General features: G+C 37.4%; 2 protein-coding genes across 2 annotated transcripts; one reads left to right on the top strand and one right to left on the bottom strand.

Annotated features, from left to right (window-relative positions):
• Positions 1-1,877: 1,877 nt before the first annotated feature.
• Positions 1,878-3,010, bottom strand: rbp4l (retinol binding protein 4, like). The gene is made up of 5 exons (XM_087792513.1): positions 2,988-3,010; positions 2,675-2,791; positions 2,465-2,601; positions 2,281-2,393; positions 1,878-2,216 (listed from the first exon to the last, which is right to left on the bottom strand). Exons 2-5 carry the CDS (start codon positions 2,789-2,791, stop codon positions 1,993-1,995), a joined length of 591 nt encoding a protein of 196 aa, XP_087648639.1. The 5' UTR covers positions 2,988-3,010; the 3' UTR covers positions 1,878-1,992.
• A 3,541-nt stretch (positions 3,011-6,551) lies between these two features.
• Positions 6,552-16,191, top strand: LOC148079634 (rod cGMP-specific 3',5'-cyclic phosphodiesterase subunit beta-like). Its single transcript, XM_087791251.1, has 23 exons — positions 6,552-6,913; positions 6,987-7,298; positions 8,700-8,852; positions 9,531-9,620; positions 9,695-9,835; positions 9,918-9,992; positions 10,226-10,290; positions 10,396-10,462; positions 10,533-10,580; positions 10,640-10,789; positions 10,857-11,000; positions 11,921-11,986; positions 12,063-12,212; positions 12,785-12,892; positions 12,959-13,068; positions 13,130-13,217; positions 13,281-13,381; positions 13,452-13,559; positions 14,288-14,351; positions 14,441-14,515; positions 14,600-14,683; positions 14,748-14,892; positions 14,953-16,191. Exons 1-23 carry the CDS (start codon positions 6,755-6,757, stop codon positions 15,000-15,002), a joined length of 2,553 nt encoding a protein of 850 aa, XP_087647377.1. The 5' UTR covers positions 6,552-6,754; the 3' UTR covers positions 15,003-16,191.
• Positions 16,192-17,768: the final 1,577 nt, after the last annotated feature.

Below are 17,768 nucleotides of genomic sequence, written 5' to 3'. Positions count from 1 at the left end.
GGCCGTGTTTGCGTGAGGGATAGAAGAGATCGGTCAGAGACGCTTAAACATCATAAACGCAGAGACAGAGAGTAACTTAAGAGCTTGAGTCAGACAGAATCGAATCATTGTCAACCGCTCTGACAAATGACTGTCATTTACCAACTTTTACGATTCCAAACTTCTCTCTCACATTCATTAGAAAGATCATGGAAGTGCTGAGGTGTGCGGTACAAACAGTGCTGCTTTAAATGAAGCAAACCCCCTCCATAAATTATTTTACAATGTTTGCTTTTGTGATAGTGCACACATGTGTTTTCTTCTTCAAAAACACTGAAGCTGTAAACGCAAGGGGCTCCATTTCTGTTGCTGGAAAGAGTGTGAGGGCCCCCTTGTGGACTATATGTCCCTCCATGCAAACAGTTGTCCTTCAAATAAATATGTAAAAAATATAAGAGAACACTGATCAGTCATGTGGTGTATACGAGAGAAAGATTGATCAGGTGAAGGAAGAGGAAGTAACAAATATTCACCTCGTAAATCAATTCGCTTGAGAGAAGTCTCGCCTTTCACTTGCTGCGTGTGAGGATGAAGATGAAGGTTAAAAACGGCTTCATCTTTGCTAGTTACTGAAGCTCATTGCTCAAACTTTAACATAATTTTATTAAATTAATTAATTTAAAAGTGAAATTAAAGATTAGAAAGTCGGCTAACTGCAAATCAAAGCCACTTATCTAGCATCAGCTAATAAACAGTGTTAGCTGAAATTGTGCTGGTTTTCAATGGGATTGTTTCGTTCTTTTCCCTTTTTTTTCTGCTGGAATATTCAACTCTGTTTTTTTAGAGAAATCGAATGATCCATTCATGGTTGGCTTAGAACAGAGGAAGTGAAAAGTGTATTCTGTTTCAACTTGAGAGTGGCTGGATTGAACAAACTGTAGGGTTTCGCTTTTATCCCTTTTTCTACCTTTTAAGAAGCAGTCACGGTCCAGACGAGGACTTTTCGCTCCGCGGCAGGTAAATCCACTTACATTCTTACCACAGGTTCGAAAGTTCATAAGGTTTATTCACCGTCTGGAGGTTTAACTGGCAGCTTGTGAGGACGCGGACACTTACATCACACCAGCAGAGCATGTTTCTTGTTGGCGAACAAGAATTAAAGAGATTTACAGGAACACTACAGTGAGCCCCTCAGTGTTAATCTGGGTGACAGACAGACCAACATATCAGTCTGTGACTCTTGTTGTTGACGCTGTTTCATCCAACTTCCCTAATAAAACAACTTTAAAAAATAGTTACATTGTTTATTTGTGTTTATCAACTCAAACATTTGAAAGTCAGGTACCTTCAGATACCTTTTCTATTTGTAGTGAAAGTGATCCATTCTAATAGTTTTAAAACACAGCATTGCTGCCGCTGCATTATAGTTTTAAGAGAAAAAATTTAGTTTTTAAAACAGTGTTCGAATCGTCATAGATATTTTGAATTTTACAGTTTATAGATATGTCTCACATGTTTATCTTTTATTCAGCTCCAGAAAAGACTTGTTTTCACAGATAACTTGACTTGAAAAAACGACTTTTTTCTGTTTATTTGAACATAAACAATGTAAAGCCCTAAGTGGAGCTCATCATTCTTAGCATGTTGTACGACATCATGTGATGTAAGCTCTCTAAAGCTGCTGCTGTGACAATATTTTTACTCTTTAATTCGCTTGTACCGAAACACTTGCACTCGTCCGATACTAAGTTCATTTAGTTCATTTAGTCTAAACGGATTAACGCCCCTGAACAACATCAGACCTGCAAGCTTCTTACAGCCCTGTGTTCACATGATCTCTCTTCATCATGTGACTTTCATGAAGGCCAATAGAAATCACAAGACCACAGTCAACTTCTGTTTAGAAAAAATATTTAATACGGGTCTCACTCATCGACAGGAACATGTTCATGGGACATGGCTGTCGATCAACATATCATAACGACGGGTTCATCTTTCATTTTCTCCACAGTTTTAGCAGGCGCCGGACTGCAGGACCGGCTGGAACTGTCCGGCCATGCAGATGTCGTCCTGCTTCTGTCGGACGATGCGCTGGATGGCGGGCGGGAGACCACGGGGGTTCCTGGAGAAGACCAGGGCGTAACCGTCCTCGCAGCTGCCGTCTTCCTTGAGTGTGCGGCAGGCGTAGGTGATGGCGTAGTTGTCGTAGTCGGTGTCGATGATCCAGTAGTTGTCGCCTGGAGATAGAAGGACGCGTGGGTAAAATGAAGATATTAAAACAAAGAGTCGAGCTTCACTGACCTCCGCTGGAGAGGTAGCTGGCCAGGCCCTGGTAGTTCATGAACATCTTGCCGGGGGTCTCGGGGTCAGGGACTGAGTACTGGGCGGCCATGTCGGCGCACACAACCCAGAAACTGCAGGAAGATTCGTCAGATTATTATCAATCATTTTGAATCCTGGGACCTTGTATCCTGGTGACTCTTACCCAAAAAGAGTGACTCTTCCTTTAGAAGAGGCCGTCATGCTGCCATCATCGTCAATGGTGTACTCAACAGAGATGTTGTCCTGCAGGAAAAGACCCTCTGGGTCCTTCTTCTGGAGTGCATACCACTTCCCTGCATACTGAGTTAAGAAACAAGCAGGTGAGGTCAAGTCTTTGAAATATTTTTTTCATGGTTGATTTGTGTCAACGCACCCTCTTTGGGTCAAAGTCCTGTTTGACGGTGAAGCTGTCGACGATGCAGGAGGCCGACAGAGAGAGCTCCACGCAGGAGATCAGGACCAGCAGGAGGGCCACCTTTGAGGACGCCATCTGAGCAGAGATGATGAGTGTCAAACATTAAAAATATAGTTGATTCCTATACATAGCCAGGTTGAAAATAACAACAATTGTGATAACAATAATAACAAATTACAGTGAAAAATATATCTTTATAAATCTGCAGTAGAATCCATTTGAAAGCGTCCCTGAATAAAGTCAACCTTTTTTGAATGAGCTGTTTTCCTACCTGTTCCAGGAATGAAAACACACAGAAATATCTGACGCTGTTTGTGCACTGGTGTGTGTGCGAGGGGTTCCTTTATATACACGCAGCACAGACCAGCTTACTGACGATTTTCATTGCTCGGAACTAAATAAGGTGCTTAAATCTAGAGGTAATCCTGTTGGTCTGCGAGGCCTTCCGTAATCTGGCCTTAGTGTTCAAACCTGCCCAAGACTTACCTTAAAAACAATCAGACCTTTATGTAACTGATGGTAGGATGTGTAATTGTATGAGTGTGAATTATAAATATTGAAATGTGTTTTTCATGTTGAGTTTTATAAAGTGTTGATGTACAGAATTAAACAAGTAGCAAGAAACATATGAATGAAACTTTCATGGATAATATTTAATACAAAAAACACAATATAAAGGCTGTTTTAAATTCACCATTTAAATATAGAACATGTATTCAACATATTCAGATGACATTATGATGCAGTAAAACAAAATATAGTTGTTGTATTTGCCTGAAAATTCATCAGTAACACAATATTAATTAACCTTCTGGCTTTGAAGCTTTAAATACTGTAAAAAAAAAAAAATTTTTATAGGGATAAACTGATTTAAAAGAGTGTTAATATGTTCACCTATATATGTTTCTTAAAAATGAATGGAATATTATTATTATTACTATTATTATTAGTAGTAGTAGTAGTAGTAGTAGAAGTAATAGTAGTCCTAGTCATAGTATTATTATATAGATGAATGAATAAATAAGCAGACATTTTTTTTGTTTAAATGTTTTTATGTATTTTTGTGTATTGCAGTACTTCAGCCTTTCTCAATTGTATTAAGGCCTTACTTACTAAAAATTGAAAAAAATAAAGGAACAAAATAATGATACAAATTCTTTCAGTAGAAGTCTTTAATCTGGTTCTGATTTAAAGGAGTTCAGACGTGACACTTTGAAACAGTCATAGTTAACAAGGTACCTGTGAGAGGAAACTTCAAAAGTCATGAAGTTACAAACTCTTCCTCCCTCGCTCATATAGACCATCTGGTCGTGGATTACATCAGAGGTTCCTGCTGACATAATATATAATCATGACAATGCTAAAAATGCCCGCCGGTCTACAACGTGTTTGCTATATTTACTCTGTCACCTTCAACTTGAACACACAAGCAAAACAGTGCTGCAGTCACTCAGCGCTAGTTACTGATTTAACCAACACAAAGCTAGTCAACACAAAACTCCTTTCCCAAGAAGGAGCAAAATGAAACACTTATATGTTCCCTTAATCACATTCATGTGTAGTTATTAAACTACTTAATTATTTTAGAACACAATGCATTGTTGTGACCATTGTATTGCTATTTTGGTTTATTTGGGTTCTACAAATGTCATTTTTATGATGATCTATTTTATCTTAACCTATATAAGGATAATGTTCTTTACTATTTAAGGGAAATCCTACTAACGCTGAAAAAACATATTGTTAATAAATTGTTAATCTGATCATGTTTAGTTACCTGTGATCAGATACTTATGATACTTGATGAAATGATAAATTGATCAAATGTTTTTAATTTGGAAACTGTGATGTGTATTTGACAAACTTTCGCCCCATGTTTAAGGTTCGCTCATAACATTTAAACATGTTATTTTAACATGTTACATTTTTGTTGAGTTCCTTGTGACTTTATTTCTATTCCAAAGTGACTCCACGTTTTCACACGTGAAGAGGGGAGATTGGGGGCGTGACCAAGAGGGCCGGACCAATAGAAACGACTGAAGACTAATCCAACCATTGGTCAATCCGCTTCTCCCTTCAAGCGTCTGATTGGTCAGGATCTCGTAGATGGCTGAGGCTCAAAAAAAGTAAAACAATTCGGTAAGAATCGACTCTTTATATAGGAAAATGTTTTCTGAAAGAAACTGGAAAAAGGTAACAATAATACAATTTTAACTCAAGACTAAGAACATCAAACGCTGGACTGTTTTGATACTTCATGATGCATTTACAGAGACATGATCCTCCATTAGCTTGTGCTAATATTAGCATAACACACCTGTCGCATGTATTTTAATCTAGTTACTGAAATGGTCGGATTTATCAAATACATACTGGGAATGGTTTGATTATCCAAAGGTTTACAAATAGTTCAGTTTACCTTCACACTAAATACAGAAAATCCATTTCAATTATCTATTGGAGAAAAGTGTGAGAACGTTTGAAGGTAAAATTAATATTTGTTCATCTTAGATGTGTTATTAAAGTGAACTATGTAACTGGATTGAACAAGAAACAAAGTTGTATTCAACAACACCTTAAAGCGTGTTCTGTCAAGCAGGTAAGATGGAAAACACGAAAAGAAAAGTGAGTTATTTTTAAGATCTTTGCTACCCAAACCTTTCTCAACCTGGTAATAGAATGTTTCGTCTCGTCCAAAATGTAGGATTTGCTTCCACCTTGCGTCTCATGATGGTATCACAACTGGTTCAGTACATTTAATACATGTAATATTAAATTCAACTAGAACTGTTAAATCATTTAAACTACTTGTAAATACGAAAAAGGTCTGCATTGTTCATGCAACATTTCATCATTTTTAAACACACACACACACACACACACAAACACAGCTACACACAAACACACACACTAATCCACTATAGTAGAAGATGATTATCTATGCGACCTTTTGTTTAAGGTGTTTAAGGAGCCTAATATAGCCAGGGTCTCCCCGCTCTGAATGAAGGGATTATGACATGTCTCTTCAAACTCATAGTAGGTCTAATACTATCTTCTGACTGTCACTCAGCATCACAGATCTCTCCTCAAACTCTGCCTCATTTCATTATGTTTCTTCACACCGGAAGTCTAAACAAAATGTTTTTGTCTTGCTTTTTAAATGCTGTATAATGACAGTAAATACTATTTACTCTATGTTCTATGTATATATGTTTGTACAATTGCAACTTTTATTAAGACATTCCAAAACCAGAGTGAAATATGAATGTATCTCCTTCCATCTGTCATTTTGTGTGTAGCTTTATTTTATATTTTACAAGTTCTGTCACTATTGTTGTAACGCAGACCAAGTTCATGTCACCTCATCATGTCTCTAATGTCTTTTGATTATTTAGTTACTAAGTTGTTAAGTTTCCTCTCGCGTCTTAGGACGTTTTTATTTGTTCAGGCTTTTCCTTGATTTTCTGGAACTCCTGTGTTGTTCTCAGTTTTATCTTGACCTTTAAAGTATATATTTTATTGAATATTGTTTGGATTGTTTACGCGCTTTGTGACCCTGGTCTGGAAAAAGGCTCTATAAATACAAATTACTTACTTACTTACTTACTTCTATGAACCACAAGTTAAATGTCCAGCAGTTATAAATGGAAGCGAAGACACTGAGATGAGCTCACACACCGTGGAACTCACTGTGGCTCGTGTGTATGATAAGATGATCACATGACAAGTTTAGTGACGGCAGATCCGAGTTAACCTTCAGCACTATCTGCTGATGACAGAGGGATTGTTCGGATTCATCCCTCCACTATCTCATCAGGGATCTCCCTCCGGAAATACACCACTCAAGTCTTTTTTTTCCCCTTTTTTTTTAATCAAATGTGAACGAACCTTTTTTAGAATCGTTTCATTTCTTAGTTTAATCTCTGGGAAGAAGAAGAAAAAAAAAGGACAACACGGATCAAGGCGGGCAGAGGCGAAGCTCGATCAGTTAAACCCTGCAGAGGCAGAAACGCAAGAGTGGAGACAGGATAAAGAAACATGGGTGTGCAGAAGGATGATGTGGAAAAGTTCCTTCAGGGAAATCCTGCTTTTGCAAAGCAGTACTTTGCTAAAAAGATGGCTTCAAGCTCCATATCCAAGATGTCTGGACTGCCTGAAAAACAGATCGACTTCAGTCAGTTTCAAGATCTTGGCCAGGTGAGTCATTTTGTTTTGCCTTTGAACTTAAAACCTTTCCAGATAAGAATTTTAAAAAATGTCCTTATCTAAGGTGGAGGAAAGCAAAATCCTGTACGAGCTGATCAAAGACATGCAGGAGAACATCAACATGGAGAAGGTGGTGTTCAAGATCCTGAAGAGAATCTGCAGCCTGGTGCACGCGGACCGCTGCAGCCTCTTCATGTACAGGCAGAGGAACGGCATCGGAGAACTCGCCACGAGACTCTTCAACGTCAGCCCGGACGCTCAGATGGAGGACTGCGTGGTGCCGCCCGACTCCGAGATCGTGTATCCACTGGACTTGGGGATTGTGGGACATGTGGCCCAAACCAAGAAGACGATTAATGTCAAGGACGTGAATGAGGTAAGTGGGTCGACGATGTTCTCCGAGATCATGTTAAGACTGGAATCATTTTTATTTTATTATATTTTTCAGTTTCTCTGTCAATGATCATTGAGTGATTTAATATTATCCATGACCATAAGCATCAATAATATATCATATGAGGCACATGTTACTCTTGAACTCCGTCCTATCGTCCATTAGCAGATTAAAGTTATTTCAGCTCTTGCTCTTACAATCTTTAGTATTTGAAGGGAATCCAAGCTTAACAAACCCTAACCAAGAGGTCAAATGTAACTTTGATTTTAACTAGAGCAAACCAGTAACTATAAAATGAGATGAAGGTCTGGACTTCATCAGGATTGTGCGGAGCATGGAACCAAGTATGAAAGCATTTTGGAATATGTGTAAAATCCACTAAAATAAAACAAATATTTTCATTTGTACTGCAGCAAAAAGTGTTAAAAGTGTTTACTCTGACTGTTGAAAAGTTTCTTTGGACTTTCCTTTGGCACTTTGACTAGTACTGGTTGAAGGAGGATGAGATGTTCCCAAACCAGAGTGGATCCCTCGACCAACTACACCATCAGTCTTACTGATATTCAGAGGAGGACAAAGCTAATCAGCTTTTTAAATCAGTTTTTATGAAAAATCGAATTGTTTAAAGTGTATTTTAAACTGTTTCCAATTCTCTTGTTGCTATTTTAATAAGCTCTACTCTGTCAATAACATCTGTTATTTTATTTGTGGTTAAAAAATATCCACAGATTTGTTTAAATTCATATATTTCAATGCCAAAAATCGAATCATTTCTTATTCTTAAGAGAACACTTCTGTCTTCCTGCGTTTCACTCGTATTTTTTCATATAATAAAAATGTGTATATGGAGTTTTACAGGATTGATCAATCTTTAAAGATAAGCAATATAATTGTAATAGAACTGCTCTTTTTAGGTATTCCAGAGCTAAATAACCAAACCTCATCAGGCCCCTGCATGCATATGTGACCAACTGTAGACTTCAACCCTCACCCAGACATAATCCATTTATTTCAAGATCCCATGAGCCTTTGCAACAGCCCTGGATTAAACGTCTCTGGCATTTAGTCAGCAGTAATGAAACACAGACCAAGACTGGACATTTTACAAGTTATTCTTTAGAGAGAAATAACTAAATATGTGATTTTGTTAATCAAACACCCTAATTTTAGCAATAATATTCAATGATAATCTAATGTACCTAGAAAAGGAAGCAGGACTTTCAGGACTCTACTTGATCTTTAATATTCTTATTGGTCTGTTGTGTTTTGAACAATGAAATATATTATAATAGAAGATAGTTGAAACAATAGCGGAAACATTTAGTGGGAGTGTGATTCTACTGTAGCTGCTCATAAACTGATCACCGAGTCGTTGTCTTTCAGAACCAGTACTTCAGCACGTTTGTGGATGACCTCACTGAATACAAGACCAGAAACATTTTGGCATCACCGATTCTTAATGGCAAAGATCTGGTGGGCGTCGTCATGGCTCTGAACAAGACGACGGCTAAACATTTCAGTGCAGACGATGAAGATGTGAGTCCTGCATGTTGACAATCGTACTCTTAACTGAGTTAATGATCATATTTAAATGTTTATCTCATTTTATGTTCCTTAAACGTATTTCAGATAACATAGTTATGTTAAATATTAAAATATATTATATATAATATATAATTGTATATATATAAATAATAATTAAAAAAAACATAGCAATCTGATGAGCTAATGCTTTATCAAATTGTATATTGTTTCATTTTATAAGAATTAAATTCAAACATTGTCTGTAAAGAAAAAATAAATCTTTGGACAGATCATGATTATATGCACTTAATTTAAAATATTTAGATGTATTGAAGACACACACAACTCTAAAATGAAAAGCACAAAAGCGATGAAACTGATGAAACGAGTAACTTTTACAGTTTATCTTCATAGAAACTGAACTTGTAATGATATTTTTTTTCACAAAACAGTTTAAATATTATGTCGTTTTTCTTTCGCCACATAAATACATTCCCCAGCCTGTATGTGGCCACACTTTTCACGGGGCAGTGTTATACCTTGTTGAAAAAAGGACTGAATGCAGAATGTAATTGTTAATGAGAAATATTTTATTTAAAGACTCAATATAACGCTAATAATGAGTTTAAATGGATGTTTTTTATTTGTCAATATGATGAACTACTAATAAATGTTTAAAACCTCCTTCAGCTCTTTTTGAAGTATTTGAAAATCGCCACCTTAAACTTGAAGATCTACCACCTGAGTTACCTCCACAGCTGCGAGACACGCAAAGGGCAGGTGAGTTATTTCCCAAAATGATGGAATCCAGATTTCCAAAAAGAAAGGTTGATCTGTTTTTCTTCCGCCATCAGCTGCTGCTCTGGTCGGCCAACAAGGTGTTCGAAGAGCTGACGGACATTGAGCGACAGTTTCACAAAGCCTTGTACACGGTGCGAGCCTACCTCAACTGTGACAGATACTCTGTAGGATTGTTGGACATGACCAAAGAAAAGGTTTGTCTGTGTTTTATCTTGACATATTTAGAACATCCTCTTGCAAAATCTGTTTTGTTGACATGATTGTATCAACTTTCAGGAGTTTTTTGACATCTGGCCTGTGCTGATGGGAGAGCAGCCCCCTTACTCCGGACCGGTCACCCCTGATGGACGGGTGGGTTTTAATCGGAAACCCTGAGTGAATTGTTCTTAAAGCTACTCCTTCACATATGTTTATATATATTATATATAATCCTGCAAGTAATATTTTGTTTTACTACAAAAACTGTCATGAGAGGATCATTCAAATTATTAAAGTAGATATTGAATATTTGTGTCAAGTTATTTATTTCGTTATTTAATTCAAAATATGAATCTATTAAATTGTAAAAATCTTTTCAATTTCAGGAAGTCATTTTTTACAAATTGATTGACTACATTTTACATGGAAAAGAAGATATCAAAGTTATACCGTGAGTAAATCTGCTGTTTTTATGTGGGAATTCTAAATTGAAGCTGGTACATCTATTGGATATCATTTATTATTTCACACCCTTTTTTTTGTGATCCTCGGGCAGCAATCCTCCAGCGGATCACTGGGCGCTGAGCAGCGGTCTGCCAACCTACGTTGCTGAAAGTGGCTTTGTGAGTTGAACACAAGTGTTCAGTAGTAAGTGATCAAAAGTGTTTAAATAAATGTGAATTTGTTCCTCAGATTTGCAACATTATGAATGCAGGAGCCGAGGAAATGTTCAAGTTCCAGGTAGGGAAGAAACGAAAAAGCCAGCAGACAAAAGTCCTAACAGGCGTTTGATGTCACAGACGGAGCCCCTGGACAGCAGCGGCTGGACCATCAAGAACGTCCTCTCGCTGCCCATCGTCAACAAAAAGGAAGAGATTGTCGGAGTGGCAACGTTTTACAACAGGAAAGATGGAAAACCTTTTGACGAACAAGACGAGCAGCTCATGGAGGTTTCAACAAAAAATACATTTCATATTTTGCTCCTTTTTTTTGTTCCAACGCCTCTCGTTTCTTTAGGCTCTCACTCAGTTCCTGGGCTGGTCAGCGTTGAACACGGATACGTACGACAAGATGAACAAGATGGAGAACAGGAAGGACATCGCCCAGGACATGGTGCTCTACCACGTCAAGTGTCGAGACGATGAAATTCAGAACATCCTGGTGAGCATAAGGCACAATCTATACATTCGTCCAATAATCTCTGAACATAAAAGGAGAGTAAGATCAATTTCATTATGAGCCTTATGATTGCTTAAAGGAGCTAAGTATGGAATACAAAAGGTCTGAATTTAAATAGAATTTGACTTTTTTTTTCGTGTTGTTTTCTGACAATGAGAAAAAGTAGAAAGAATTATTTAAATATTTATTTTGTTATATGTGATATAAATGATTTAAATTTCATCACAATTGGGCCTTTTCGATTTTTCATGATGTCCTTCTGCCCCCTTTCCCCTGACCTGACTGAGTTGCCCTTTACTTTAGTTTCAATTGAATCCCCGTTTGTTCATTGAAAGTGGACGGGGAGGGGGCAGAAGTCCCCCATGAAAATTAAACCAGGTCCAATTTTGATGGAATATAAACCAAATGTGTTACATACTAAGTAAGAGAGATTGCCAGACTATCAGCTTCTTTTGTAAATGGTAGGGACCAGAATATGGGGCAGAAAACCCCATGAAAATTCAAATAGGTCCAATTTCAATTAAGCTTTAAGTTTAATACTTAATAAATTATTTTACCTTAGCAACGCCAAGTTTTTCAAGTAGTCTATTTATACATCACAAAAGAGCTATAGCTATATCCTTACAAATATATTATTTCTGTTTGTTTCTGTCTTTAAATTCATATTATAGAATACATGTACAAACTAAATTAGCTCAATTACCTGTAAGGAACTTTCTACAAGATCATTTTTTAGTTTTCATGACACACATTCAAACAATCATATGGCGCCCGCGCTACAATTTGTGCAGGTGCATCTTAAATGGTGGAGTGGGAGAACTTTAGATACACAATATAAACTCTTAACATCTTTGAAAAACGACATAAAAAGTCTAAAACCTTTCTCTGTATTTCTCACCTAGAACACGCGAGAAGTCTTCGACTGTGAACCACAAGACTGTGAAGAAGATCAGCTGCTCAGTATCCTGGTAACACGAGTGTTCTCAACTCCAGCTCATCGTTTGGATGACAAAAAACATGGTCTTCTCTTTCGTCTCTTGACAGAAAAAAGATCTTCCTCCGCTCGTTAAGAAGTTTGAAATCTATCAATTCCACTTCTCGGATTTTAACTGCACGGAGATGGAGCTGGTCAAGTGTGCCATCCAGATGTATTATGAAGTCGGCGTGGTGAAGAAGTTTCAGATTCCGCAGGAGGTGACACACACACACACACACACACGTACGCACACGTACGCACACATGAGCATAATTCAGTTAGAACATGGGTCTCAAACTCAACTGGCTGGGGGTCACCAGAGGTCAGTTCTAACAAGATGGGGGCGGGGGGGGGGGTCACTCAGCAGTATTTGCTCAATGTCTTTGACAAATTAGTTTTTTATTTTTGTTTATTAAAGGGAAACTAAAGTGTTGAATTCAGTGTGTCTTAAATAGATCTTTGACTCTTTTGTACTCATCATATGAGTATGTGTCTGTTTGTACAAAACTATCTTTTCATTTAAATATTTACATTAAGGTTTGTTTATTCATTTATTTTGTGGTTTCAATGTGAATTTCATCCAATTTATTCTAGTTATATGTGTTTATTTTAAACCTGTTCCACCTTAATTATGTAATCAAAGTAATAACATTTTATGCAATGATCTTTATTCCTTAACTTTCTGACGTTAAACCAAAATGGATTCTTCCGTTCTCTGCCTGTACTGAACCAAGTTACGCCTGATATGGAATGTTTTCTAGCGATAAAGTACAGCCTAACTTCTCTTCAGGTTCTGGTTCGTTTCATCTACTCCGTCAGTAAGGGCTACAGGAGGATCACCTACCACAACTGGCGCCACGGTTTCAACGTGGGACAGACCATGTTCACGCTCTTGACGGTATCAGATCGACCAGCGCGTCTTGAGGAGGCGACAACGGTGTCAATGTTGTGTTGTGTGCTTCAGACGGGAGTGCTGAAGAGGTACTACACAGACCTGGAGGTGATGGCCATGATCACTGCAGGCTTCCTTCACGACATCGACCACAGAGGGACCAACAACTTGTACCAAGTCAAGTCAGTCCTGCACTTGTTTCTCACCTCAGATCTGTCCATTTAACAATCGTAACTCTGGCAGGTCAGGAAACCCTCTGGCCAAGTTGCACGGCTCCTCCATCATGGAGCGTCACCATCTAGAGTTTGGGAAGTTTATCTTGGCAGATGAGGTTAGAAGTGAAGTAAAAAAAAAATATTTGACTAAAATAATCGTTTTTTTATGTCTTCTGCAGTCCCTGAACATTTACCAGAATCTCCACCGGCGACAGGTGGATCATGTGATCCATCTCACTGACATCGCCATCATCGCCACAGACCTGGCTCTGTACTTCAAGTCAGCAGCAGCAGCGTAGAGGAGAAACACGCCTTCACCTCCTCACTCGTCTGTTCTCTCTCTCCGCCAGGAAGAGAACCATGTTCCAGAAGATTGTCGACCTGTCGCACACGTACGAAGACGAGAAGAAGTGGGTCGAGTTCATGTCTCTGGAAACCACCAGAAAAGAGATCGTCATGTAAGCAATATCGCTCGTGTGGAAGTCGGTTCAAAAAAGAGTTTTATTATGGAAGTAAATCAGTGGCATCTGAATATTGATGGTTGAATTTAACATTTTAAATATTGAATCTGTGATTTTCTTTTCGATGTATTGTTATTACGTTGAATTCGTTTTTATTGAATAATTTAATTCACTATTTTTTGTATTGAAAAATGTGTTTTGTGCTTTTGTTCAAATATTCGAAACAAATATTTCTTCTGATATTCTAATGCCAAAGATTGAAAAATAAATGTTCTAAGGTCACTATATTTTTTATTCGTAGCCACCGGACGAGCTATTGATGAGTTCAATCAAGTAGCTGGTCACACTTTTATACCTTTGTATAAAACATTAAACATTTCGGATTGAATATAAAAAAAAGGCTAAGTATAAAAAAGCACTTTGAATTAGAACATTAAACTCTTTGTAAAACTAATAAAAACAATGTTTTTAATTCAATTATTTGATTAAAAGAAATTCAACCTTTCACTAAAGAAATACAAAATTCAATTGAAAATTATATTTATTACCTGAAAAAAAGTAATAAAACAAACAATATTTCAATTAAAAAAATTGGAAAATTAAAAACATTTGAAATGTTAAATTCAACCCTTCAATATTCTGATGACACTGATATTTTTTCAAAGTTATCAATGTGCTATTTTCAATGTGTAAACAGTTTGCTTCTGAACTGTTCCTCTCTGCAGGGCGATGATGATGACAGCCTGCGACTTGTCCGCCATCGCCAAACCTTGGGAGGTTCAAAGCAAAGTAAGTTGTTTTATTAAAAAACAAGATGATAACTTAATGTGTTAAGTTATCATCTTGTCTTGTTCACTCACTCCTGCTGTGTCTTCCAGGTGGCTTTGTCTGTAGCAGCAGAGTTCTGGGAGCAGGGCGACCTGGAGAGGACGGTGCTAGAACAACAGCCTATTGTAGGTCACTTAAATATGTAGAAAATAGAGTTCAGGACTTGAGAAATTAAATGTAATGGGTTTTTTTCTTCCTCCTCCGACCAGCCAATGATGGACAGAAACAAGTCAGCAGATCTCCCAAAGCTGCAGTGCGGCTTCATTGACTTTGTCTGCACGTTTGTCTACAAGGTAAAGCTTTTTGTATTAACATCTCAAACTACTTATCAAAAGACACATTTAAATGTAATTTCAGGAGTTCTCTCGCTTCCATCCTCAAATTCAACCGATGTTAGACGGCATCTTGAACAACAGGAAGGAGTGGAATGCCAAGAAAGAAGAGTATGAGGCCAAACTCAAAGCTCTTGAGGAGGCCAAGGAAGCAGCTGCAGCCAGTAAAGGTTAGTTTACCTTTTTTATGATCAATTAAGATCAACTATAACCACTTCCTGTTCTCACAGCTCCACCGCCCTCCTCTGGCGGAGGCTCCAAGACGTGCTCCGTATGTTGAACTGTTCTCCGTCGCGATAGCAGGAGACTGATGTAGCACCATCCAGATGAAGAAAGATGAGCGTTTCTTTCGTGGAGTTTCAACCTTATTTAAAGTATCTAATGATATGATTATTATTGATGCAAGAACTAAAGATTTAAAAATACAGTATCAGGTCAAGGGGAAGGGGTGCAATATTAGGGCAGAATTTCCAAATTTGAACCCTATCTATTGAACATAATCCATAAGAAATTGTATTCAAAATGTCTGCTTCTTTATCTGATTGTAAGGGGTGGAAATGAAAATTCAAATACAGTTTTGATGAAGGGATAGTTGCTTGAAAATTAGCACGTAGACTACTGACCTCTGTGAAGGTTGTTTTTTTTTTTAGGGGGGGGGCAACCCCATCAGGTGAACAGAACTGGATTAAATGTTAAATGTTAATTGGGAAAGAATTTCAACTCCCTGTATTATTCATAAGGGAGAGAAGACCGCCATGAAATTGAAATACATACAAAGAAGGGAAGATTTCCAGCTCTTTTTTCCAAATATGAGGCTCATAATCTGCCTGAATATACCATTTTTTCCCCCTTATCCTCTCTCTGAGATGTTTGGGTTATAAGGTTTTCACATTTCTTTCATGTTCCCAGGCGTGTGGTTTAGAGTCCATGAACTGGACAGTCTGAAATCTTGTTGTGAGATCAAAGATCAACAACAATAAATGATTGTTTTAAAGTGTAAGAATTATTTTTAAAAACAAGTAATATTGTTTTTATGCTTTCTAGTTTCTATGCAACCTATGTCAGATAGTGAGGGGCACTTGGAAGATCCAAAATTTGACGTTATGTGTTGCACATTCCTAGTTTAAAAGTAAATTAGTTTAATTTTATATTGTACTTAGAACATGTGTAAGAAGAACCAGAGCTAGTTTATGTCTTAAGACCTCCATTATGTCTTATGTAATTAAGATCTGTATGTTCTTTACAAATATTCAGAAAATAATTCTGTATTAAAAGCCCGAACAGAAAAATTAAAGTCTTATTAAAAAACAACAAATCTATAATAAAATAGATCATTATTAAACGAGGACATGCTCAGTAGATTTACTGATTTCATGGACCAAAAAAAATATATATATTTGGAGATTGTTCAACATTTTGATACAATGTGTTTAATGAAAGTGTTTAACAAGAAGCGTTGTTATTTTAAAAAAAATATTCTGTACAGCCCTACACCCTTGTAAATATATAAAAAGTATTTTTAAGTTAAATGACTGGTGATTCTTCTACTCCCACACACAGTAATGCATTGATTCGGCACTGAATTCATTATAAAAACACGTTTGAGGATATACTTCATGTACTGAACACAGCTAAAAGTAAGAGTCCCTTATTTCAAAACTCCATGCCTATAATGCATTGAACTGAATTGTATTTATATATTAACTTGATGTGGTTACATGTTTAAGACTCATTACACAACCCCACAAGTGTCCGTGGAGACTTCTGTCCACTCGGCACTTTCTCCGACTGCTGCCTGACCCCAATCCTCGGATTGCTACTACACTAGGCTGGGATTACAGCAACTCTCCCATCGTGATTATCTGTGTGTGTGTGTACACAGATATTCCCAAATTGACTACATCACTCCGAGTACAGATGTTGATGGTGATTAAGGGATTTAAAAAAGGTAAAATGGCAGTTAAATCTATTCACAGATCTCACCTGTTGGTCAAGTTATGAGCCGTCAACAATGCATAAAAACTTACACTGATGTAATATTCAAAGACACACAAACCTTCACTGAAAATGTACTTTATTTATTGAGGAGTCACAAAGAGAAGTCATGAGATTGCTCATTCCAAGATGCTAGTAGCTGTGAAAAAGAAGAAAAGTCCACACTTAAGCAAATGAACTGCAGATTTGTCTGATCACAAATTCTTGTCCTTACCTTCCTCCAGCTCCACTTTAATACGTTTGGCCTCCTCTCTGGCCTTTTTCTCTTCTTCCTCAATCCTTCGGTCTTCTTCTGCATGAGGCTTAAGATACGCTGAGGAAAGAAAAGATTACGTTGCACTTGAGAATAAGATGAAATCGTATTTAAAAGATATGAAAAGCTACACCTCTCCATTTTTAAATATAACATCAAGCATGTGCATCTTTCTCTGAGCAGCACTGCTGCAGAAGTCTTCATGACTATCATTGAAAACGTTTGTGAAAAGTCAAAATATGGTTAAAAAAAATACTTACAAAGCCTCTGTTTGCCATATAGGATGCCGACCAGCAGGGCGGACCATCGGGCCGTCTGAAAACATGGATAACGTTTCACATGCTGGTTGACATTGAACTAGTTTCTAGATCGCACTAGTTTATTACAAATACTTTGAATATAAAGAAGCCTTGTTAGCAATAGCGGCGCAGATATACTAGCATTGACCCGCAAACCTTGAAAAACTCGTGTGACCTTTCCCTGAAATGCTAGCGAACTAGTAAACCACAACATAAAGACGTAACACATTAAATTAAACATCGATTGATGTATATAATGGATAAATAGTCACACAGTTCAGTATTTGTCTTGGAAATATCGACGAAATCTAAAGGAAACGTTCAATGTCATTGGTAGCCACGTCTGTTTGCTAGCACGTTAGCACAACGATAACATTGACAGTTTAAAGGTTGAGAGAAATCATTACAATTGTCACCGCCGTGTTGCGAAATGGAAATAAATGTAATAATGTACATAGTTTGTATTATTTTTACCTTGATGAGCGGTGACGGAGACACA

The sequence above is a fragment of the Callionymus lyra genome, chromosome 5 (genome assembly GCF_982586985.1).
Source record: "Callionymus lyra chromosome 5, fCalLyr1.hap1.1, whole genome shotgun sequence".
In the NCBI taxonomy this organism is placed as follows: domain Eukaryota; kingdom Metazoa; phylum Chordata; class Actinopteri; order Syngnathiformes; family Callionymidae; genus Callionymus; species Callionymus lyra.
The sequence above is the reverse complement of the archived record's forward strand: the minus strand, read 5'-3'. Positions and strand labels throughout refer to the sequence as shown.

Bases quoted from the DNA above. Each gene is read 5' to 3' on its own strand.
- rbp4l (XM_087792513.1), bottom strand. From the start codon at position 2,791: ATGGCGTCCTCAAAGGTGGCCCTCCTGCTGGTCCTGATCTCCTGCGTG. The intron at 2,602-2,674 runs GTGCGTTGACAC...TTCTTAACTCAG, and splicing joins AGGACTTTGACCCAAAGAGG to TATGCAGGGAAGTGGTATGC. The intron at 2,217-2,280 runs GTCAGTGAAGCT...TTCTATCTCCAG, and splicing joins CAGCTACCTCTCCAGCGGAG to GCGACAACTACTGGATCATC.
- LOC148079634 (XM_087791251.1), top strand. From the start codon at position 6,755: ATGGGTGTGCAGAAGGATGATGTGGAAAAGTTCCTTCAGGGAAATCCT. The intron at 10,581-10,639 runs GTAGGGAAGAAA...TTGATGTCACAG, and splicing joins AGGAAATGTTCAAGTTCCAG to ACGGAGCCCCTGGACAGCAG. The intron at 13,382-13,451 runs GTCAGCAGCAGC...TCTCTCCGCCAG, and splicing joins GACCTGGCTCTGTACTTCAA to GAAGAGAACCATGTTCCAGA.